General features: G+C 36.5%; 3 protein-coding genes and 1 long non-coding RNA gene across 9 annotated transcripts in view; all 4 read right to left on the reverse strand.

The window, feature by feature from the left end:
• Nucleotides 1–834: 834 nt before the first annotated feature.
• LOC141443141 (uncharacterized) lies at nt 835–3874 on the reverse strand. Its single transcript, XM_074108351.1, has 2 exons — nt 3753–3874; nt 835–1884 (listed from the first exon to the last, which is right to left on the reverse strand). Exons 1-2 carry the CDS (start codon nt 3789–3791, stop codon nt 835–837), a joined length of 1089 nt encoding a protein of 362 aa, XP_073964452.1. The 5' UTR covers nt 3792–3874.
• A 1993-nt stretch (nt 3875–5867) lies between these two features.
• hts (adducin 1-like protein hts) overlaps nt 5868–24020 on the reverse strand; it is a 170997-nt gene continuing 152844 nt past the window's right edge. For 3 of the 6 annotated variants that reach the window (XM_074107807.1, XM_074107805.1, XM_074107806.1), the window contains 5 exons: nt 23614–23667; nt 22760–22888; nt 11811–11878; nt 9838–9977; nt 5868–9577 (listed from right to left, as the gene is read on the reverse strand). In XM_074107807.1, the coding sequence (XP_073963908.1) occupies nt 9840–9977; nt 11811–11878; nt 22760–22888; nt 23614–23667 (389 nt within the window). In that variant the 3' untranslated portion in view covers nt 5868–9577; nt 9838–9839. The remainder of the gene's footprint in view (nt 9578–9837; nt 9978–11810; nt 11879–22759; nt 22889–23613; nt 23668–24020) is intronic. The other 3 variants (XM_074107810.1, XM_074107809.1, XM_074107808.1) reach the window with 2 other exon arrangements.
• LOC141442808 (uncharacterized) overlaps nt 5868–24020 on the reverse strand; it is a 166826-nt gene continuing 148673 nt past the window's right edge. The window contains exon 2 of the long non-coding RNA XR_012452965.1: nt 5868–9180. This is a non-coding gene — a long non-coding RNA (uncharacterized lncRNA). The remainder of the gene's footprint in view (nt 9181–24020) is intronic.
• Nucleotides 11888–19329, reverse strand: LOC141442723 (uncharacterized). The gene has a single exon (XM_074107797.1). The coding sequence runs from the start codon at nt 19235–19237 to the stop codon at nt 15788–15790; it is 3450 nt and encodes a 1149-aa protein (XP_073963898.1). The 5' UTR covers nt 19238–19329; the 3' UTR covers nt 11888–15787.

Raw genomic sequence — 24020 nt, forward strand, 5'->3', positions numbered from 1 at the left:
ATGTAATGAGGGCACCCGTTTTTGCGCTCACCAGTTGGCGCCACTGTAGACAAAGGTCCTGCCTGAAGTATAGTTTAGTTTCTTATTACGGGCGTGAACACAAAATTTACATTTAAATCATATTTAATACCTTAAAACCGTGATATAAAAGTATCGACCATGCCACAGTGTTGCGTTGCGTAGTCCCGTTTTGTTCGGAAAAAAGGGAGGACAAAGGTTTCCGAAACAAAACTGTCTCAAAACACAAACACTCATTGCACGTAACGCATATTTGCCATGATTTATTTTGGGTATTGCAAAATATTCACAAAATAATTCTGATTATAAACCCGCGTAGCTCACCCAAAAACAGTGACATTTGACATTTCGGAGACCTCTCGCTACACTAGCGCCTCTAGCGGCGAATCCATACGCGATAGCCCTCCTTATCCATGACGTTATAGGAATATGGACGTTTTAAAAAGTGAGTATTTTAGGATAAACAAGGGTATTTAGGGTAAACAAGTAACGTTTTGGGAATTAAATAAATAAATATAAATAAATATCATGGGACAATTCACACTAATTGACCTAGTCCCAAATTAAGCTTAGCAAAGCTTGGGTTATGGGTACTAAGCAACAGGATATAGATAAATAAACAATATAAGGTAGATACATAATATAAATATATCAAGTTTCAAAACCCAAAAAGAGAGAGTTATGTACTTACATTCGTATTTTTCATACAAATATCTGCCCCGACACGGGAATCGAACCCGGGACCTCAAGCTTCGTAGTCAGGTTCTCTAACCACTAGGCCATCTGGTCGAATTGAATGTTCTGGGAAGAACGTATTCAGCTAAATTGATGTTTTGGTAAATGGGTGTTCTGGGAAACCGAGGTTTTAAACCTAACGGATGTTTTAGGAAACGGATCTCTCGTGCCTAACCCGCTGAGACGCGCACGTTCCTGTAGGTACGTACATTTTCTTTCCAGCTTCGGTTCTTTTGGTGGTTTGGCAGGCTTGCTGGGTTTGACGGGCTTGCTAGGTTTGCATGATTTTGATGATTTTGATTTCTTCTTCTTTTTTTCTTCTTTCCCCATCACTACCTCTTGAACTTTCTCTTGCAAACAAGGTGGGAAACAAGAGTCGTTATGTTGCGCTAAGCTGTTGTCAGGGTTTGATTTTACAGACTTTGTAGATTTATTGTCGAGGTTTGAGCTCGTGCAGCAGACAGGTTCCAAGTCTTTTTTAGCCTCGGCTTTACAGCAGTCTGTTTTCGATGGCACTTTCGACGGTTCTTTCGACGGTTCTTTCGACGGTTCTTTCGACGGTGCTTTCGACGGTTCTTTCGACGCGGCTTTCGACGCAGCTTTCGACGCAGCCTTCGAAGCAGCCTTCACCTCTGTTTGCGACTCAACTGTCGTCAATTCTTTCGGGCAGGTTTTGGAGCAGCGTCTGTTCTCTGCTTTCTTTTCTGATTTTATTGTACACTTTTCCGCTTTTGAGGCGCACCTCTCTGCTTTTAACGAGCACTTTTCAGCTTTGGACGCCCGCCTTTCTGACTTTGACGCTTTCTTCTCTGCTTTTAATTCTTGACAGATGTCAGTATCAGAATTCTCTTGCCTCACCGGTCTCTCGATTAGTGTGTATTCCGATTTAACATCGATTTCTTTGTCTTCCTGTTGGGGCAACGGTGCCGAACAGGGTAGAAATTCAAGTGGGAATTCTTGATTACTTATACTTCTTCGTCTGCTTATTATATCGTCACTGTCGTAGGAGGAGACCGTCAGCTCTAGTTCTGGACCAGGGGGGCCAACTGAGCAATTGTGATTAATTGGAGCCCTAGCTGGGGGAGAGCACGGTGGCATGCAGTTAGAACAGGAAAGACGAGCTTGCCAATGCTGAAATCAAAGTATAATTAAAAAATCCGACGACAGCCCAAGCTTGCCGTATATACTTGCGTATTTAAACTTCGTTTTTTTTTTGCATTAGAAAAAGGGTAAACAATCTTGACGAATCCTTTATAACACGACCAAAATAAGTTTGCACCTCACACATAACAAAAACAGTTCAAAAACTAACGTTATAGTGCGAACCAAGTTGCGGGAAAAGCCAGTCTTATTTCAATAGGAACAAGCATGCGGGTCTCGTGATAAGTACCTAATAACCGTGGCCCATTGACACCCACAATTGACGGAGATTGCAGGCACTTTGCCGATCTTTAGGAAAGGAAAGGGTATATTGAAAAAGCATGACACTCGTACATACTAAAGGGATGGGATGAACGTAGATAAATTTAACACTGAATCTCCTAAAACAGGACTGTCCAAAACAGTTTAGCGAGTTATTACTACAATAGATTAGCGAGTTATAAAAACTACTAAAAATAATAAGATTAATAAGAAAATCCTTTACAACAGAATTTGATTCACCGTTTTTTATGACTATTAAATAAATGTTAAGTATAATAACAGACTGCAATATTTTACAATAACATTACAACAACAAAAAAATTATAAGTGAATCAAGTAGGTAAGTAATCTAGATTATCTAGAACTCGAATTGATGCCTGATAACATACCCTACCTACCTGATAAATACCTAATAACATATTATCCAAAGCAAAGGCTGTGTTCGAAAATCTTATAGGTACCTGATGTTTTGGAAGAAATAAAACTTCACTAGTTGAATAAAATGGCGGCTGAAATGAAAATTAACTCTTTCTTATAAAATATATTTGTTACATAACCACACGCCTCATAAACGATTTCTAACTTAAAACAGTTCAGGAAAAAAAGACAGTTTTTAGTGACTCGCAGAAGTTTTTCAAATTATTTAAGTCACTTCATAAAATTAAAATTCATTTATTTATTTCGTCAGCATAGGTATAATTAGAGTAGATACTACATAGTGGATACTATTTTTTTCATGAAAATTTTTTTTTTTCTTTTTTTTGTAGTCGAAACGAAAAGTAGAGTTTCCCTCGGGAAGAACCCTAAAATCACAATCGAATTATCGGCAAGTGTTGCAATGTTAAGATATCTATTGTAATGTAATGATTTTTCTCTTTGAACAATCTACTCGATCTAAGTCGGAACTGTCATAAAAATGGAAAACAAGTCGAACAGACCAAGTAAAATTGAATAGGTAAAGTAACTGGACAACTTTCAAACATTGGCCATGTAACCCACTTTTTGAACAATTATACTTTGACTATTTAAATTTTTGTATTATTTCATTGTGAATAAAGACGCGCGGGTCGCATGTGACTTGTGGACAGTCCTATTCTGGGATAAGTATTTTTTAAACACAAATGGAAAACGGCTATTCTAAGATTAGCATATTTTATTGGACATTTTGGGTACAGCTACCCGAATTGGTGGTGCTAGTGGGCCGGTATTCTAACAATATATTTTAAAACCTTGGCTGACCTTTTGATGCAATTACGATTCGCCGTTCGCGGCAAAAGTTGCTCGGGGATAAAGAAGCGGGATCACAGAGTTATTTGCTACGGCATGTAGACGGTGGTATACTTTTAAGTTCCCGACACTTCGACTTTTCTATTAGCGTCAGAATTACAAAATATCCTGAGCTTATTAAAGCTAAACACGGTCTTTATGTTATAACCGTGAATCGTCACGCTTTCAGTCTCTATTTTGGTCTCCGGTTGCCGTGACATTCCACGGCGAATCGTAAATGCGTCATAACTGAACTGAAAAACTTTTCTTACTAAACTCAGAGTCCTAGCAGTTATTTTTCACGTTCATACCTTCTGATTTGTTCTTCTTAGTGCAATAATGGACTCCATTATTTAGTCCATTGAGATTGAAGGGATTTCTCCATTACAAATAGTTTTAGAAAACCATAATTTAGCCAAATACCTAACTCCAAACTGACAAACTGATTTGTCAAATTTTTTCATCTGTATGTTTTGAAGAACTTCAAAAAGAAATTGACGAAGGTTGTATGTCCTGGGAAGAATTTATAATTTCATTCCTGATAAACTCTTGCGTTTACGTTATATATTGTGAAATTAATAATAGTTTGGATTTAGACCTTGCCGTTAGATAGGCACTGAAATTAAATGTACATATAAATAATAATAATCCCAGCCTATATACGTCCCACTGCTGGGCACAGGCCTCCTCTCAGAATGAGATGGGCAGTAGTTAGTGGGGATTGGGAACTTCACACACACCATTGAATTGCTTCGCAGCAACGCAATTTCGCACCTCTGAGTTTTATTCATGTGCGAAATTACATTTGAAATTTACCACGAGCTTTACGGTGAAGGAAAACATCGTGAGGAAACCTGCACAAACCTGCGAAGCAAACATATAAATAAGACAAAAAAAAAGTTGTTCGCACACGTCAAAAAATAAACTTCATTTCCTACAAGTGCTAACAACTGTCACTCGGCCCTCTATTTACTCTATAGGTACAGTCGAGTACATAAACTAGTGAGCAAAAATTTGATCAAAATATCTGAACACGATTCTACGCCGTTAACAATAGAGTCGTGTTCAGGTATTTTTGATCAAAATTTTGCTCACTAGTTTATGAACTCGACTGTACTAATGTACTAATACTCTGCCTCTACAAAATAATACAGATGTATTTAACGTTTTGCCTTCGTATTTTGTCGGAAAAGTTCATTTTATCTAGCTATCTCAACTAGCTTACTGAAACCAATTGAGAGAGAAAGCTAAATACGAACTCATCCGAAAAAAAAATGTATTTAATACAGACATTGCATTGAAACGGCGACCTTATACCTTTAAGGGATATCTGCCAATCAACTTTTGAGTGGTCGACTCGATAGGAGCATTTAGGGTCATTACGGGGACTGCACTACAACTGCATCGTTAACCGCAAACAGCAGACTTGCCGCGACTGTAGTTACGTTGCAGTTACAAAGCAGTCCGACCGCAACAACCCATAGGGTGTCGTCACAGACCTTATATCGATAGACGAAAAGAGCGCTTTCTGTATGAGGACCTAGCGTGTCGAATTTTTCGTACCTACGATGACGTCACGAGCGAGATTTAGTAATGGGAAATCAAGACCGCACGGTACCGCTTCAAAGGCGTGCCGTCGCGACTTAGGTCGGACAAAACTGACCGTGGATCAAACTTTTGACACGCAAGGTAGGTAAACTCTTACAGCCTTATTCATAAAAAAACCTTAATTGAGGTTTGATCGGTCTGTTACTTAGCAGACTGATTAAGCTTGTTAGACGGTTATCGAGAAGTATGATTCATAAACGCTTGCTAGCAGTCTGCTAGTTGTTGAGCTGCTGATAGACGGATTAGACGCGTTATGTTGGCAATCTTGACAAATCAAAGACAAAAAATGGCCTCATCGATAATTAAAAAAAAAATTGACAGCAGTGACAGCAAATTAGCAGGAAAAAAAAGCGAGATGTTTGTTTTCCCGCCATTTCCGATCCGCATGTTTATGTTTAAGTGCAAAAAGCCGTAATTATGTTAATCATCCTAATTTTATTTTTCTCATATTTATTGTTAGTAAAGTAGCAGTAGTCCTGAAAATAAATTTTCCTGATTTTTTTTTAATCTTTGCGTAACTTCACCCTTCACTAAAAATATCTTCGGTATGGTTTTTTGCTCTTGTCAAAGTCCGCTGTTCAAACTTGTGGCGGCCATTTTGTGACTTAGCAGGGAGATAAAGGAGGGTCTACGGTCCTCTAACTTTAGCAGAGCCTTGATCGACTGATTAGCGCTAACAGACGTTTATGAATCACGTTTTTTAGCATCGGGCCTTCAAGGAGCCTTCAAGGAGGCTCTAACTTTTTATGAATAAGGCTGTTACAGTCTATCTCGACATAAGGTCTGTGGGTGTCGTAAAATAACAAAATAACGAGGAGTTATAAATGAAACATATCTTTATTTGAAGAAGTCCAGTTTTGTTATATTAATGTGAATAAAATATAAGACACTGAAGGTCCAACGTTGTGTCACTAAATTGCACAGAACACGTCCCCCTAGGTCGACTTATACAAGGTGCTCCAAAGGGAAAAGCGTAGCACCCTCTATAAAAACCAACTTGTCATTTTACAAACACTAGACTAAACTAGGTAATGTCAAATTGATTCTGTTAAACAGTTGCCAGTATAAATATCTGAATTTCGTTCTTATTTCACATCCAGTGAGTGTAAAATAGTAAAAGTAAAATAATTAGAACTTAACTTGACAGATACAAACATAACATTAAAAAATACGTATAAAATTGTAGTGTACTAAATAAAGTTCTGGGAAAGTAAGGCTGTATTTTTTTTAAATGTATACTATTTTTTTTTCTTTTTGTAAACAAGTGATTAATTTTTTTTTTCAACATACGTTACTTCAGTATACCTACGTTATTTTATACTATAATGAATACTCTTCCAGACAATTTATTTTCATAAGACTTATCCATTTTCCAGTTTATAATTAATCTTGATATTAAAAGATTTTTGAAAACCCCTTATTAAACAACAAACCGGTCTAGACAATTTTACATACCATTCAGATATTCATACTGCCGATACAAAAATAAAAATAATAAAAATATATTTTATTAAAATTTAAGAAAAAACACTTACAACATGTCGTTTTGTTTACTATGTTTCCTTAGCATGTACTTATATAGCAAGCATCGCTGGCTCTCTCTAGGGTCCTGCACCGCGTAGACTATATAACATTTCAAAGCTTGTCAAGAGCTTGTCCACATATAAAAAAAGTTTTTTACAGCATTTAATGAAAAAAAAAAAACTTGAAAAAATTGATGTTATCGTCGAAGTAACATGATCTCAAAAATCGACCGTGTTTAGACACAATCTTTGTCACTTTTTGAATATTAGAAATGTTAAAAATTTAAAAAATCCAAATAACAATATTTTTTAATTAGCTCTTGACTCATTTCGAAAAGTTTTTGTGACATTAAAAGAGCCCTAGAAAGGTCGCTATTAAAAAAAAACTTACGTCCGTACTGGAAATAATTTAAAAAAAGTATAGAGTAGGCGATTATCATCTTATCTTTACGTAATAAGTAGCTAACATACATTATAATATTTTGTTTGATTACCTAATAATAATGTATATTTATAACTATGTAGCAGATACTGACCTTTTTAAAATACATGCAAATAAATTAAAATTATAGGTCGATAGAAGTTTAATTGAAGGTTAAATTATTGTAACATATTTTTTACGATTAAAAAACAACACATAAGTTTGCATTTTAGTTTTTTTTTTATTCCTGTGTGTAACAAATTTAAAAAGAGTAACGGCCAGTGATATTTCACCACATAGTTATATATAAAATATTCATAATTATTTTAAAAGCACAAACGGCATAGGGCCTAAATTTATTTAACAAAAAAGAAAATGGCCCCTAACACGAAAGCATTACATGCCGGTTTAAAGAATGCACCAAAAATACGAGAGTGATTTGAAAAACAGTATTATAAACAAATATCATACATTCATAGATCAGACATAGCGGAACAATAATAATAAACAAATAGTTAAACAAAAATATGTTACACATCGGAAAAAGTAACGTTAAAATTCCCCTGTGTTATTACGGTAGAATAGATTAACATATAGCGACCGGTGGGTTAAAACGCTGTTTTTATAAAAAATAAAATAGAAATGAATAGGTAAGTACGTAGATAATTACACTCCAGAGAAATTTAATAACAAAAATTTATAAACAAAAAGACCCTACAAATTTTCTGTACCTTTTTGCAATTATTTAATTTTCAGAAGTAACAAATAACATTTACATATTGTTTTTCAAACCACTAGCAGTAAATTAAAGGACCATAAGAGAGTTTGGCAAGTGAAAGAGTAATTTTGTCAAATAATTTCGTCCGATAGTTAAAACTGGGCTCTAGTTTCGCTTTTGTAAACGTATTTGCCGCTGCAGCGTCTGTAACAGTAGGTGGGATACAGACTCAAACTGACATATCGAAAAAGAGCTTGTATTTTGCTAAGTACAGTCATCCATATTAATCGTCAAGTCACACTTGTTATTGTCGAGGTGTACTGCAAACATGAAGTCACACCATAATTTTGTGTTTTTGCATATATTGACATATACTGTCATTCCTTTGTGCAACAATCGCGAGTCCTCAATAATCTCTCATTCAAATGTTGCTAGAATTGACACTATGACAACACGTATGAATCACAGACGATAATTACGTTTACCCAAGCTTAAGTATAGTGAAAACAATTTTAACATTCGGCATCAAACAAATGTATCATAAAATCTCGATAATCAGTATTCAAGAACAATTTTATTGATATATCATTCTTTGAAACTTTTGCAAACACTACAAAATTAAAAAAAAATACATCAAATGCCTCAACAAAATAGTTTTCACTGCACCATAAACCACCACACGAACACTGTTCCCGATCCAGGCGAATAATAAACAATAAAACTTAGATTAAAATGTCATACGATTTATAACGATAAATTTAGGGGCTGTTTCACCATCCATTGATTAGCGTTAACCGACGGTTAAATGTGATGCCGTCGCCGTCTATTCGAACAAAACAAATAGAGACGGCATCACACCTAAACGCCAGTTACACTAATCAATGGACGGTGAAACAGCCCCTTACACTCGAGTCAAAAAAACCATTGCGACTTACACGATTGTACTTTTATCAATACGTCACAGATTTTTTCCACTGTGTCACAATGTTTCCAAATAAAAGCATTAAGGCGCTGATACACTCGTTCATTAACTGACAATGAGCATTCTATCGAAACGACAGTAATTTTCTTCAAGCTTTTTGCCGAGCCGAGTCATTTTGTCATTCTGCGTCCCTTTCTACGCCTGTCGAATTTTTTGACGAGCATTACTAGGTCGTTCACTAGGATGAATCGTAATAATGTTTACAGCGATGCTGTTCGACAAATTTAAAAGCAGCGAATACTTTATGTTCTGTTACACTTGAACGCTCAAATCTCCTGTATGTACTTCACTTTTCATACCTACGCTCGGCGGTCGCTCTAAGGTTGTCAACTATGGCTTATGCACCAAAAAACTATTGTGGTCGTGGCACTCGTGTCTAGTTGGTTGATTTATTGTTGAGAATGAAACGGGAAGAATGGAAATATAAATTAATAACTAAAATATTTTAATTTAGTTGCGAAATTCACGATTATTTAATTTATACAACCTTTTTTTTTTGTTGCTCCATTATTGCACAAAAAAGTTCACAGACGCGTGTCTCAAGCGGATGGCACTCGCGCTCGCACTGGTCCCAACCGGTCCGAGATATCGTGTCCGTGAGCAGTGTCTATGTGTGCGTTGCTCGAGCGCACTTGTACGGAGATTGATTTCTGAACTGTCTGTGTTTTGTGATATCAGCACCTTTACATTTATTTTTGATACTACATGTCTGCAGTATACTAAGATAATTGATCGAACATTCAGGAACAACGCTCGTATGGGAATATACAAGCCTCGAAGCCAGGGTACGCTTGCATTGCGCAAAAACAAGAGGCAGTGGTCGCCTTACTTTAAAATTACAAGTATTTTGAAAGCGAGATGGCAGTGATTTGTAGTAATTTTATCTGCAACAAAGATCTGTATTAATATAAAATATAACAAAAATACCACGACTTTTACGTATACTTGTATACTTAATGCTTTGTAGCTATTTTAATTGACTAATTGCCATTCAGTACAAATAGGAAATTGTCCACATAAATTGAAGAATTGGTTATTTCTTGCATTCGGATCAAAGTTGAAGCCGTACGAAGTACGAAGGTGTACGAGTCGAGACTATTGAAAAGAGTTGAGCGAAGCGAGTGTTACAATTGAAAGTGTCTACCTCTAGGCGGGCTGCGGCGCGGCCTTGTCCTTCTTCTTTTCCTTCTTCTTCTTCAAGAAGGAGGGCGTCCGGAGTCCCTTCTTCTTCTTCTTGTCCTTCTTCGGGGACTCCTCCGTCGACACTTCCTTCGATGGAGAGCCCTGCGACGTCAGAAATGGGAGCGTACAGGGCAAGTACAGAATAAATTGAATAATGTTCTGTCATCTTATTTTGTATTTATACGTCGCAATCACGAGTAGCTTAGTGAAGTGAAGTTTACTGAAGCTACTTTTCAGACAAAATACGATGGAAAAACATCTCACTAATATGATAAACTGCGACGAGCTGTCGGTAGGCCTCCAACAAGATGGAGCGACGACCTGGTTAAGATCGCGGGATCGCGGTGGATGCGGGAAGCACAAGACCGGTCTGAGTGGAGAGCCTTGGGGGAGGCCTATGTCCAGCAGTGGACGTCTTTCGGCTGACATGATGATGATGATGAATATGATAAATGCGAAAGTTTGTAAGTCTATAAAAAAATATCATGGGACAATTTGACACCAATTGACCTAGTCCCAAACTAAGCAAATCTTGTACTATGGATACTAGGCAACGGATAAACATACTTGTATAGATAAACTAGCTTTTGCCAGCGGCTTCGCCCGCGTGGGATTCGGTTATCGCGCGCTGTTCCCTCGGGAACTGTGCATTTTCCGGGATAAAAAGTAGCCTATGTCACTCTCTGGCCCATAAACTATCTCTATGCCAAAAATCACGTCGATCCGTCACTCCGTTTCGACGTGAAAGTCGGACAAACATATAAACATACAAACACACACTATTTCGCATTTATCATATTAGTATGGATAAATACTTAAATACATATTAAACATCCAAGACCCGAGAACAAACATATATTCGTATTATTCACACAAATATTTGCCCCGGCTGGGAATCGAAACCTCACTGTTTTTTTTTTGTTTGTTACTTCATCACTTCTAAACCGCCGACGATTTAGGTGAAAATTCGGTATACAAGTACCCTTAGTGTAAGTTTTCGGTTACAAAATAACGCGTTCGCGTTAAAACATCGATTTGTATGGAAACACGAACATCGCAAACGTTCCGCTAGGGGCGCTGTTCGTGTTTGCATACAAATTGAGATTTTAACGCGAACGCGATCGAGACGTATTTTGTAACCGAAGACTTACACTAAGGGCACAGATGACTTGAGTGAGTCCCGAGGAAGGATATAGGATAGTTTTTATCCCAGAAAAATGGATAGTTCAGGACCCTTTCTTTTTTTTTAATTTTGGAAAAAAATATGGTTTTTCCTACGCAGAATCAAGAGCACAATCGCTTTAGTTTAGATAGGTCTGATCATTTAAAAAAAAGTCCCCATTTTTTCATACAAAATTTTATGAATCAGTTTTGTCACGCCCATACTGAGTGTATGAAAAAAAACGTCGCAACTGTCATTTTTTGGGGACATTTTTTTAAACTATCGGAATTGATTGTGCCCTTGATTCAATGTAGGAAAAACAAAATTTCAAAAAAAAAAAAAAAGTTTACACTTTTTTTTGAAAACGCCCAGTCTTTGTTCACCAGTAGGTATGCATTGAAAAGATATTTATTTATTTGCAGGTGGTAGGACCTAGTGCAAGGTCCGCCCGGATTGCTACCACCATCTTGCTCGCTAATCCTGCCGTGAAACAGCAGTGCTTGTACTATTGTGTTTCGGCGTGGAGAGTAAGATAGCCGGTGAAATTACTGGCACTTGAGGTATCCCATCTTAGGCCTCTAGTTTGGCAACGCATCTGCAATACCCCTGGTGTAGCAGATGTTTATGGGCGGTGGTGATCTCTTACCATCAGGAAACCACTTGCTCGTTTGCCATACAGTCGAATTAAAAAAAAAAAAAAATATTACCGCTTGTAAATTGTGACTGGTAGCTTCCTGAAATGGACCACTTATCAATCAATCAGTATATTTTACCTCTTTACTGCTGTGGGAGAAGGTACTCTGGTGCGCGTCCGAGTGGTCGCCGTTGACGGTATGTTCACCTGAAAAATACCGAATAAATCATTAAAAAAAAAAAACTCTAAAACCGTTTCAAAAGTACGTACTTCAGTCCAGACTGGAGCTCTACAAAGTACCTACATATTGCAAAAACAATAAAACAACGTCGGTTAGAAACATGAAATTCAGTTTTGTTTTGTATTTGTTTTATTTTGTATAAATACGGTAAGGTGACCCGGGGCTATTGTAGCTGGGGGGATATCGCATCTGAGCCATCTGATGGCGTCCTTACGACGCCATGTTCTTTTCGGCCATTTTACGTTGTGTTCGCCAGAAGACTGTCTTCACACAACACACATGAACACGGCGAACATGGCGTCGTAAGGACGCCATCAGACGGCTCAGATACAATATCCCCCCAGCTATATATAGCCCCAGGTCACCTTATTTGATATATTTTTTTATTTATTAACTAAACCAAAGCTTGACAACGTGTGTTGCGTGTTGTCGAGCCCAAAAACTATTTTTTTATCTATGTATAAAAGAATTATTAAGGTTTGAAATTCAAGATTGGAGTGAGAAATATTACCTACTGCACAGATAAAAAAAACACTGTACTTAAATTAAATTTTCAACCTAATTTTTTTTTTTTTTAATTTGGCTTTATATGTATACTTTCATTGACATACATAATATTCATTTAATATTATATTGTAAGGAATATGACAAATTCTGGAGTACCTAAACCCTATGTTAGTCTCTTAGAATTCATAGATTATGCCATACTACAAAAAATATGCAATAACACTACATACAAGTACAACAATATTAGTTTAAGACATTACATATTGACATCTCCATAGTTAACACAGAACTTGTTCACCAGTGATCCCATCCACCAATTTGTATAATCATTATTATTAATATCTAGCCCGGGCAATTTGCCCCCTATACCTTAAAAAAAAACAATTTGCCTTTAGTTTTGTATTGGTACAACACATGTCATATACTTATTAATACAAAAGTGCAAAAAGCAAGCGAAACTCACCTCTCTGCGTTAGAACATAGCTCCTTTCGCGAAACGATCCGAACCATCCAAAAACTTCATGCATAAAATTATAAGAGACATAAGACAAGTAACCAAGGCTTTTATAACTTAAAGTCAGTAAGTAAACAACTGATTTCTATTCATAAAAGATTTGTTACCAGTCTTAAAAATAAAAGAACATTTCGAAAGCATCTGGCTGAAATATTTTTGCTTGCTAAGTATTTTGTGGATAACCCTATCACTCTCGTTTTTTTTACAATTTTATTGACAATCTTTTTAGAATTCCGCACATTCAAATGGCAACACAGAACCCTTCTAGGATCACTCGCTTGTCTGTCTGTCTGCACAGACAACTAATTTGCTCCGAATCTTGAATATAGCGCATTTGCACATTTTATGATGCCCAAACATTAACGTATTACGGAAATAAAATATTTTTTAATTTGAGAGGATTTTTGGGGCCAAAGCTAAAAATTAAATAAAAAAAAGGATTGAAAAGTATACCGTGTGATACGTCAAATGAAAGGGCTAGTTGTGGGAATCTCAAATGTATATATTTTATGATTTTAAACAGTTTTAAAGTCATTAAAAAAATACCTCTCCTTTATCTTTAAAACCAGTGGGCCTTAGATTATGATAATTTTCAAACGGACATCAAGCAAGCAAAAATATCCCATCCAAAATAGGGTTAGTAGAAACAAAACACAAAGTTATAAGAAATATTTTAATAAAAGTGACCTATGTATGTACAAGCACAGATAAGTGTTGTGAAAGCAGCATTTGTTGCACATATCGTTAAGAGCGTTTATACCTGCTGAGCTGGCAACGTTGCATTTTTGTTAGTTTTTCTCGATTATTCCATAAAAATTGAATGAAAATTAAAAATGTTGTCTCATATAACACTTCTTAATATATAAGTTAATGTATCTACTCGAATAATGTTTATTAACGGTTTTTAAAGAAAATAAAAGTCTATCACGCATCAGTATTGGAGTAGACACATTAACTTATATATTAAGAACAGTTCTACCAGACCACATTTTTAATTTTCATTCAATTTTTATGGAATAATCGAGAAAAACTAACAAAAATGCAACGTTGCCAGCTCAGCAGGAATAAACGCTCTTAACGTTTCTTCAGGTTCGCTTATAAGTTAATCCGTTATTCGAAGTGTTGAACGCCATGGTGGACACCGTGTGGGTGACACTCAAGTTGTCCCGAGAGTCGGCGTAGAGGCATATGGTGGGTAGAAATTTACTTGCTATTTCTGCTTGACGGCTTACTAAGATTGATTAAGAGTCACTAACTCCGGGTCACATGGCATCCCCCAAGGCCCAAACGGAGCATCAGTTGTCCACCACATGGTGATCCCCATATCCCCAATAGAACTGTATAAAAATATCCCTGGCTTTCCACGAGTGTAATAACCAGAAAGGATTGATGGTCTTGTAAAGTTAAGCTGGGCGCTTTGAGTAAATCATATCTAAGAACCTGTCCTGAAATAATACCAAAATACAATGACACAAGCAACAAACTATAGCGTTATCAAATGCTGCTTTCTTCAACGAAAAACATTAAACACATTACCAAGTCAACCATTTGCAATTAAAATTAAAGTTAACATACACAGAAACAAGCTTAGAAACACACAGAAAAAAACATACAACATTTAAAAAAAACATGACATGCATTCTCGTAAAAAAAAACCATTCCCGAAATAAACTTAGACGTTTAAAAAACAAATCATAATCTGCGACGAATGGCGGAAAGAGGAGGCCTTTGCCCACAGGTGGGGCATTTACGGGCTAAAAAAAATCACCAACGTAGGGAATACATATTTTTTCTAATAACTTAAGAAATACATGATGGAGTGGTTGACAAAACCATTAACCATTATTAGCCCATTTATTTAAACAATTAAAACTGTATCAAACATAAAACAACAGGCGAATACCGAAACTTCACACCGAAGCATTCCAGAACAGAACGGCAATGAGGGCTATCGCGTATGAATTCGCCACTAGAGGCGCTAGTGTAGCGTGAGGTCTCCGAATTGACAAATCTCATAGTTTTTGGGTGAGCTACGCGGGTTTATTTATAATTAGAATAATTTTGTGAATATTTTGCAATATCTGAAATTAATTATGGCAAATAAGCGTTCCGGGGCAATGAATGTCGGTGTTTCCAGTCAGTTTTGTCTTTCGGAAACCTTTGTCCTCACTTTTTTCCGAACAAAACGGGGACTATGCAACACTGTGGCATGCTCGATATTTTTATGGTACGTTTTTAAGGTGTATTAAATATGATTTTAATCTAAACTTTGTTTTCACGCCCGTAATATAAGACTTTGAAAGCCATACTTAAAAACCTCACGCAACAGTGCGCCATCTAGTGAGACAAAAAACGATAGCCCTCATTGCGTTCGCTCGTCCGTCCGCCCGCGCGTTTGACAACTGCATGCCTGGTATCACGAAACTGCGCGCACGCACGGTGACTAAACTATTTAAGCGATAACCGCTATACCGAGATGATTTCGTGACACTTGTCAGGGAATAGACTTTAAAACTTATGGAATTTTTCTCGTACAATTCAGTCTACTCCAGGGATTCTACTAAATTCCCAATCCCAGTCGTACGACAGAGTTTTAGTTGCTCTGGAATGCACAACAATAACGCACGACCTGACAATTTATTTATACCCTCATGTAATTTGCCGTATGGGCACTTTTTATCCAGTCGTTAATTCCGGGTCGACAATTGAAGATTGCAAATTGACCGCACCGTAGGTTACTAAACATAAAATCCAGTTCAACTTTGCAACAGACTATTCTTTCCCCTAATCTAACTCATTACAGCCTAACCTAAATCAGACCAATATCACGCTATTGCCTTTCAAAACCTAAACGCTAAAAAGTTTCGTTAAAATCCTCCATATGCTCATATTCACTAGGATCAAAACTCTCTGACATTCTAAACTTAGAAATTATTTTATAAAACAAGGTATCCTCGAACGGTGGCCACGACGAATACAGCCTTTTATTGACCTGCGTGTGTAATACAGGCCTAGAGTCGTATAGGAGCATCTTTTTAGGTTCATTCTCTTCGGAATCGCACGTGTCAAACGTATCTGATACACCTTTGGCTGAAACGAAACTTTCTTCGAGACCAACGTTGCTTTCATTAACTTTTTCATATTCATCCAAAAGTAGACCAGTTCTTTTAAAATGATCACGTTCATGAAATTCGTTGTCTAAATCAATAGTCAAGAAACTAGGTACGGTATTGTCTGTGTACCTTCTGACAGCTTTGTATGGTCGAGTTTCTGTCAAACTGTCATCAAATGAGAGCCAATATTTGACGCCACCTCTATGCTCTGTCTGCGACATAGCTATGACGTTAGCTTTTTTGACAAATGGTGAGCCTAAAATTGAGTCTTCTTTTTCGTACAACTCGCTTTGATGATTGATAGGTGATTCGGTGCATGCTTCAAAAGTACTTTTTTCTCTATGTGGCGAGGATGATCTGCTGAAATAATCTTCTTGTACAAAAGCTGTGTTCATATTAGTAACTATGTAAGTTTCATTGCTACTTTCTTCTGACATGACGACGAAAGTTTCATTAGAATTTTCACTTTTCATCGTGTCTGGAATATACTGTGGATCGAGTACAGTTTCATTTAGTGCATTATCGGTATCAGTTTCCATACTATTATTGAATTCATCGTTAATACATTTTTCGTCAACATTTTCATACATTACATTGTTATTTATTTCTGTTTCTAATTCTATCACCGATATATTAACATCAATTTGTGTACCGACGTTTAGTTGAATGTTATTGTCATCAAAAAGGAATCCGTCATCGAATCTGTTACATATCTTTTCATTATCTTCACTTTCTTTCTGTTCTATTTCTTCATTTAAATACTGAAAAAGGTTTTCTATCGTATCAGTTTCTGTGCAAGCACCTTTTTGTATACTTGATTCACAATTCTCGTCAGTTGAGTTACCGCTAACGTTATCATATCCTTTTAATGCTAAAGTTTCATTTGTATTTATTTTAACATCATTTGTAATTTTTATTTCTGATGATTGTGGATCGTTTTTTAAAAATAGTACATTATCAAGCAATTCATTTATCATTTCATATCCAAAATTGGCTGTCTCTTCATTTTTATCAGAACATTCAAAATTCACATTAATGTTTTCGTTCCTTTGCCCGGTTTCGGTTATATTAAATAAGTCTTCGTTGCCATTATTTTCTTGAATTTGCTCATTATTATCTTTTTCTTCATTATTTATTTGTTTGTTTGAGTTATCAACATCATGCCACAAATTCATAGCTGTGCCCAAGATATCTTCATTGTCGACAATAGTGACTACTTTTTTGATGTTTCGAGTCTTAACTTTATGTTTATTTGCCCCAAGAAAGCATGCTTTATTAAATATGAAATATATTATTGCCTCAGCCACTTTGTAGGATTGACTGTCAATGTCACTTATTTCAGTTAAAACCGTGTCGTTAAAATTGGTTGTGCCTTCAATATTTTGAATGATTTGCGTTATAGAGAAATTTTCTTCTGTAATATTATTAGCTAAATCAGAAACATCAGCCTCAGAAACGTTCGGCGCCTGTGTACATTCAAATTCAGGTACATTACTTTCTTTTACAAAATAGTTATTATTTTCAAAATAATCAGTCCCAGCTTTAATGTCAATGCTGTTTAAAATCATGGTTAAAAGATCAGTAATGACTTCATATTTTTCAAATTCTGCGGTAGAATCAAAGCTCAATAATTCAGTACTTGAGGCAATACTGTATTCATTTGAATGTCTCTCTTTATATTCATCATGATTTGATTCTTTGGTACTATCTCTTCGTGAAATCGGTTCTGGAATTTTAAATACATGTTCAGCGCTTTCAAAGTCTTTATTATCTGTTGATGTATCATTTAAAACATTTTCGTCTTCAAGTGCCGATTTTTCATTCTGTAATGCAGTTACAACTTGAGCAGTAAGCTCATCACAGGTTGTATCTTCTGTATTTATGTGATTTTCGTGTCTAATATCCTTGTCAATTCCACGTTTCCCGTCTACGTATGTTGTCTCTATAATTTGATGTTCAAGATCTTCCGTATCTTGGTTACATTTTATATTACAGGTATTACTGACTTCGCAATTAGTATCAACATTATCTTCAGATAAGTCAACAATTCCCGACTCTCTTTTGCTGTTTTTATCATTATTAAAACTGCTTGAATCATCATAAGAACTTTTAGATTCTTCTAGTATCGGCTCCAAAATTAAATTCTGTTTCACAACTTCTATTATTTTCTTAGGAGATTTCTTGGGGCTCTCTTTCTTCTTGTAATCTTCGCAATAGAAATTGATCGGTACAGAATAATCCCTGATGTCTTTCTCAACTAAATCTTTGACTGGACTTTCATAAGCCTCTTCAAAGCCCATTTCGTCACTGAAGCTGTGATATTCACCTTCATTAGTATCATCGTTATCATCAGAATTTTCCTCCTGGACATGTACAATCTCAGCCTTGTACAAATCAGCATCATTATTCTGGTCAACTCGGCTATCATCCACTACATTCGCTTCAGTAACAGTGACATCATTATCATCATTTTCTATTACAGTTTGATTTTCCGAAGAAAAACTATTCAGGTCAGTCAAATAGTTATCTTCAGTGAATTCTTGGCTTTCAACAAATTCGTCCTGTATCTCAGCTACTTTGAAAACAGGCACAATATTTTCTTTTATTTTGACAACGTCTCTTATTTCATCCTTATTGCACTCTTGGTGTATATTATCGACTGAGAAATATACTGAATGCGCTTTCTGACTTTTCTTCTCTTTTGTTAGCTCCCAGACGTAAGAGTTGGTGCTGGAACCGCAAGACCTGCACTTGGGTACGTGGAAATGATTAGGTTCAGGGTCTTTGATATAGGAATTAGCGAAACCACTGTAAGACCTGGTCCTGAACAAGTTGGTCGTCTTATTTCTATTCCTCGGCAAAGACTGAGTGCGGTAAGCGTACTCAGATTTGCAGCGACCGTCCCATTCGATAGACGGAATTGAGTACAGACTAGACCTACTGCTTAGATTGCCTTGCTCTAGTTTCCTGGTCAGATCCAAAGGTTCATCTCCTACTTTATTAACTTCAACAGCATCGGAGCCTAAATCAATCCTCAAATTTAACGTATTCCCTCTTTTAGTATCATCAAATTCAGCGAACCTAATCCCTTCTTTTTCATCATTAATCGTAACTTTGTCGTGACCTAGCCTATCATTGAGACTGACTTTACATTTGGGATGTTTCTTATTGTCATCGTATTTGTTGATCATTTTATCTATATTGTTATTTCGGGAATAGTCATGCAATGAACGTTTACTGGATGAAAGTGCTTCGTTAGCTTCTGTTAGTGTACCTGTAATGAGAGTAAAGCGTGCAGTGGGCGTTCCAATTTCAATAGATACTAAGTCTTCACCGTTAGTATTGCATTTTGAACCCAACGAGATATTGATTAAAGTTCAACGTAACAGGGATTATGGGCTTGTATGTAAGTATTCAAATTGGTAATATAGTGAAGAATGCACCAAATTTTAAAGATAAATTTGACGAATCAACACAAACAGAGGTATTAAAGAAAAATAACACAAACACAACATCTAAAGCATAATGCGGCGTATTAAATATGCTTTTTAAACATAGCTTTATTTACTGACAACTTCAACATAAAAATAATATTTATGGTAGAATTGGTAGATATGTTAATAACTCACAATAAGGTTATGGTAAAAAAGCATATTAAACGCCAAATAATAACAAAGATATTAATATTTTATCATTAGAAAAATATAATAATAAATAAAATTTATCTGCAATTGTATAAGTCGGTAATATAAAAATAACGATACAAATGAAATTTATGATGAAACAAAAACAAATGACTTTAAAGAGGTATTTTATGACAATGAATAGGATGAAACACAAAACATCGAAGAGTAAATCCGAGCCGTACAATGTAAAACCCCCTGTCAGCAAACAACAATAACATCCCAAGTGCCTATAAACATAGATGGATTTAAAAAAAAGACAAGGACAAATGTGTGACAAGACAAAGACGTCTGCATAACACAAAAGGATATAATTACCGAACGGTCGACAAAGACATATAAAACGCTCACTTAGGACTCGACATGGTACGATCCTTGCACTCTCTTCATTCAGTTACGCACAGACATTAAGGAACTGGTCGTCAAGATTTCACAAAATTAGACTGGCTATTGACCAAAAATTCTGATAGGTTTACCAGAACGGGCAATAAGGGTTTCTGTGGCTAGTTGGCGCTAGAATCGTGAGGTCCGTTTGAGAACTTGAACATTTGCGTCAGGCACAGATTTAGATTACACTAGATTACACAAATGCATCTACTTCGCGTGTCCGACCCCGACCAAACGTCGGGGTTGGCCCCATACAAAGAGTGACCGCTAACTGACTAATCATGACTAGTGACTGACTCGAGCCCCACGGCGCGGGCGGGCGGCGCATTTGAATCTATTTTGCGCGGACATCGGGGAATTCACATCGCTAATTCGCTCTCGAGACGTCACAGTATATATAAAAAACCATTACCAACGGTAGCCTTTACGAAAAAATTAAGTAATATTTTTCTAAGGATTTCGTATTTTATACGGATTCTTCCAAGTTTAGGTAGGTATATTTTATACCTTAGGCTGCTATTTACTCTTAAACTACTAATAATTCTCAAGTAAACTTAGCCGTTATAGATTTCCTTGTAAGTTTGATATATTTGCTACCATCCTGAACTTTTTCAAATTTTTCCACCCACCGGTTTAGATTTTAGACGGGGGGGGGGGTCTCGATTTTAATGAAAGTTTGCACTTTAAAGTTGAATATTTCGCAAACAAATCACTGGATCGAAAAATCGTGTTAGCAAACCCCTAATGGTTTTAAAAGACCTATCCAACAATACCCCACACTATAGGGTTAGATGAGAAAAAATAAAATCACCCCCACTTTACGTCTATGGGAGGTACCCTGATTTTTTTTTATTGTACCATTTTGTCGGCATAGTTTACATATATATCCGTGCAAAATTACAGCTTTCTAGCATTGATAGTCCCCGAGCAAAGCCGCGGACGGACAGACAGACAGACATGGCGAAACTATAAGGGTTTCGTTTTTGCCATTTTGGCTCCGGAACCCTAAAAAGTGACACGGTTGGTTTTCATACAGATTGAGGTGTTTGCGTTATCTAGTGTAATCTATATCTGTGGCGTCAGGTTTGGGATTGGTCAATTATAGAGCCAACTAGCGATATTTATCTTGGCAGTAAACCTTCACTGATACATTGGCATTGACACATAAGTCAACGAAAAATCAATCCACCCCAATTCTCCATCAATATATCGTTCCATTGACTAAGAAATCCACCAATACCACCAAACAACAAATCAATGATCGACCCGCGTAAAGATTTGACGACATTCAACAATAATTCATTTTTCTCTTTCATTTTGTTCAATCTATCACTACATCAATATACGATCACATCGTCCCACTCAATTCACCAAACCAGTAAGCTACAATAATACGGGATCTGATTGCAAATTTACCAACGTCATATAGGTACCACACGGAGAGAAGTGTATCCTAAAGTTACGTAAAAACCAAACCTCCCCGAGTACCATAGGACGGACTCAAAGCCATCGTTAATAACTATAATAAAGGCGTAGGTATGAGACGATCCCATCGTCCGATGGTGTTGTGCCACAGTATAACAAGCAGCCTGTATAGGTATTTACGCAAGTAAGGAAGGGTTGTCACAAGTTTAAAATTTGGACGATAGATGTCTTTTACGAATCGGTACATATTGGTATTAAGAAATTATATAAAACAAAATGAATTAGGGGTGGCAAAACCTTTTTTTCTACAAAATATACTTTCATAGATTAGTAACCGACAAATACTTTCGGTTTCTAGACTTAACGGACTTAAAGTTCCTGTTATTGAATTTAATTATATAAAAAATAAATAAATATAATTATATAAATAGATGAATCTTAATTCCTTATTTATGCGAGATGAAGTTTGCACGCACTCACAGTACATGTCGTATGCTCCATAATAATTTTATTATAAATTAAAATGTTTAAAAAAAACGCGATAGCCCTAGAAGACTTGTCCCAAGCTACTAAGAACGGCGAAGTATGCAGCTGGGGCTCCTCCCACCCGCGTCTCACCCCTCACGCCCCGCACGATTGCTCTGTCTAGACGTCTCCGTAGGATTACTGTAGGGAAACTTGTTATACTGTGATTGTTGTGGCAGCAAGCAGTGCAGTCAGTCATCTTAGGGCAGCTTATGGCGAGCTGTTGGTGCGTTGCCACACCACGAACCTGATATCTCTGGGTATATAGGAAGGTTTAGCTTATGTTAAGTTTACATCGGCCCGGAGGGCCAAAACTACACAAAAGTAGGAGCTCCGCGTGAGCGGAGCTCCATCAACACTGTGTCTGTGTCGATTCTGATTGAAAAAAAAAAACACTACTGTGAAAATAAGCTTCAGTAAAAAACCAGAAGTCGATCCCTGATCCTAGTTTCGTGCAAGAACAAAAAGTGTTCGTTCGTAACTGGTTTCGTATAAGAACAAAATAGTTTTCATTCGAAACCAGGTTTCCGAAAAAGAAAAATAATTCTGTTTTCTAAACTGGTTTGGAACCTTTGGTCTCCAAAGTGGCCGAAGGTGTCATGTCAAATATTCACCCAACTGTTCCTACTATATGACGTGGATTTGCAATCAGACCCGTCATCAGACCGCCCAGCGCCCCAGCCAGCCCCCTACCTCCGAGGACCCTCGTCTGCACGCGCACGATGGGCGCTGGCGACGTCACTGCCGACGACGCGGTTGACGCCGCCGGCGAGTCCAGGAATACCTCGTCATCGGACAGCAGATTCGGATCACGTTCAGGCGCTGAAGAATTCATTGCCATTTACAAACACGCTGAAGCGAGTGGAGGAAATGAACCTTTGGCCACGCTCGCAAGGGTGGCCTATGGATGGTCGCGCAGTCGCACCTATGATCTTTCCGGAACATGCGCGTTATGCACGGTATAGAAAAAACTGATAGTATATATCAGGCGCAATTTAGGAGCATAAATAATATTTATAAACATAAATATATTTAGTAATTTGAAAAGAAAGATTTAAATGACAGAAAAATAATAGAACAAGTGCATCTTTAAAAATAAATAGAGATTAGTAAGAATTAGTAGTGCGATGTCGTGAAACATGATTTTTTAAGTTTGTTTAATAGTCAGTTGTATTTTTTGTACATTGTTGTCATTAAACCATGATAAATAATTGGCCGCGGACAAACTCTTAAAAAAACATATTTCTGAACACAAAAAAGAGTACATGTTTTTATCACAACCAAACCATTGAGCTACAATATTTTAATAATTGTACAGATAAGGAAATTAATTCACGTCCCACGGTGGAACCTATTCATAATCATTTTTGTCATGATTTCTTTAGCAGATGTATGGAATGTCAATATGACATTAGTAGCACAAAAGTTCGTAACTGGGTAGTGATTCAATTTCCTTGACTGTAGGTAGTCACAAAAAAACAAAAATACTCTTTTTTTTAACACCATTAGTCTCCAAGTGCACACGTGCGTTTTTTTTCTAAACTAACCTTTGGTCCTCTCCGCATGGGCCCGCTCCGCTTGTAGAAAATCTGTCGTATCCACTACGAAAACATATTTGTATCATACACATGCGCAGGAAAGAAAAAACTAAAAAACTAAGCCATAGAGCGTTTAAAAATAAATTAGACATTTGGGCGTTTTAAAAAAAATGTAATTTAATGTAGGTAATTTAGTAATTTTTTCATACAAATTTCATGATCATGAGTCGATTGTGCTCTTGATTCTGAGTAGGAAAAAATATATTTTTCCTAAAATTAAAAAAAGAAGAAAAAGTACAATTTTTTGGGAAAATGCCCATTTGCTGTTGCGGAACAAGAATAAAACTGGGTAGTTATAAAATTATGTAACGCAAAAATAAACAAATTGCTATTTTTTTAAATGCCCATTTATCTAC

The sequence above is a fragment of the Choristoneura fumiferana genome, chromosome 26 (genome assembly GCF_025370935.1).
Source record: "Choristoneura fumiferana chromosome 26, NRCan_CFum_1, whole genome shotgun sequence".
In the NCBI taxonomy this organism is placed as follows: Eukaryota; Metazoa; Arthropoda; class Insecta; order Lepidoptera; family Tortricidae; genus Choristoneura; species Choristoneura fumiferana.

Coding starts and splice junctions, on each gene's coding strand:
- LOC141443141 (XM_074108351.1), bottom strand. CDS start 3,791: ATGGAGTCCATTATTGCACTAAGAAGAACAAATCAGAAG. Junction 1,885..3,752: donor TAAGAAGAACAAATCAGAAG/GTATGAACGTGA, acceptor CTTTGATTTCAG/CATTGGCAAGCTCGTCTTTC.
- LOC141442723 (XM_074107797.1), bottom strand. CDS start 19,237: ATGATCAACAAATACGATGACAATAAGAAACATCCCAAATGTAAAGTC.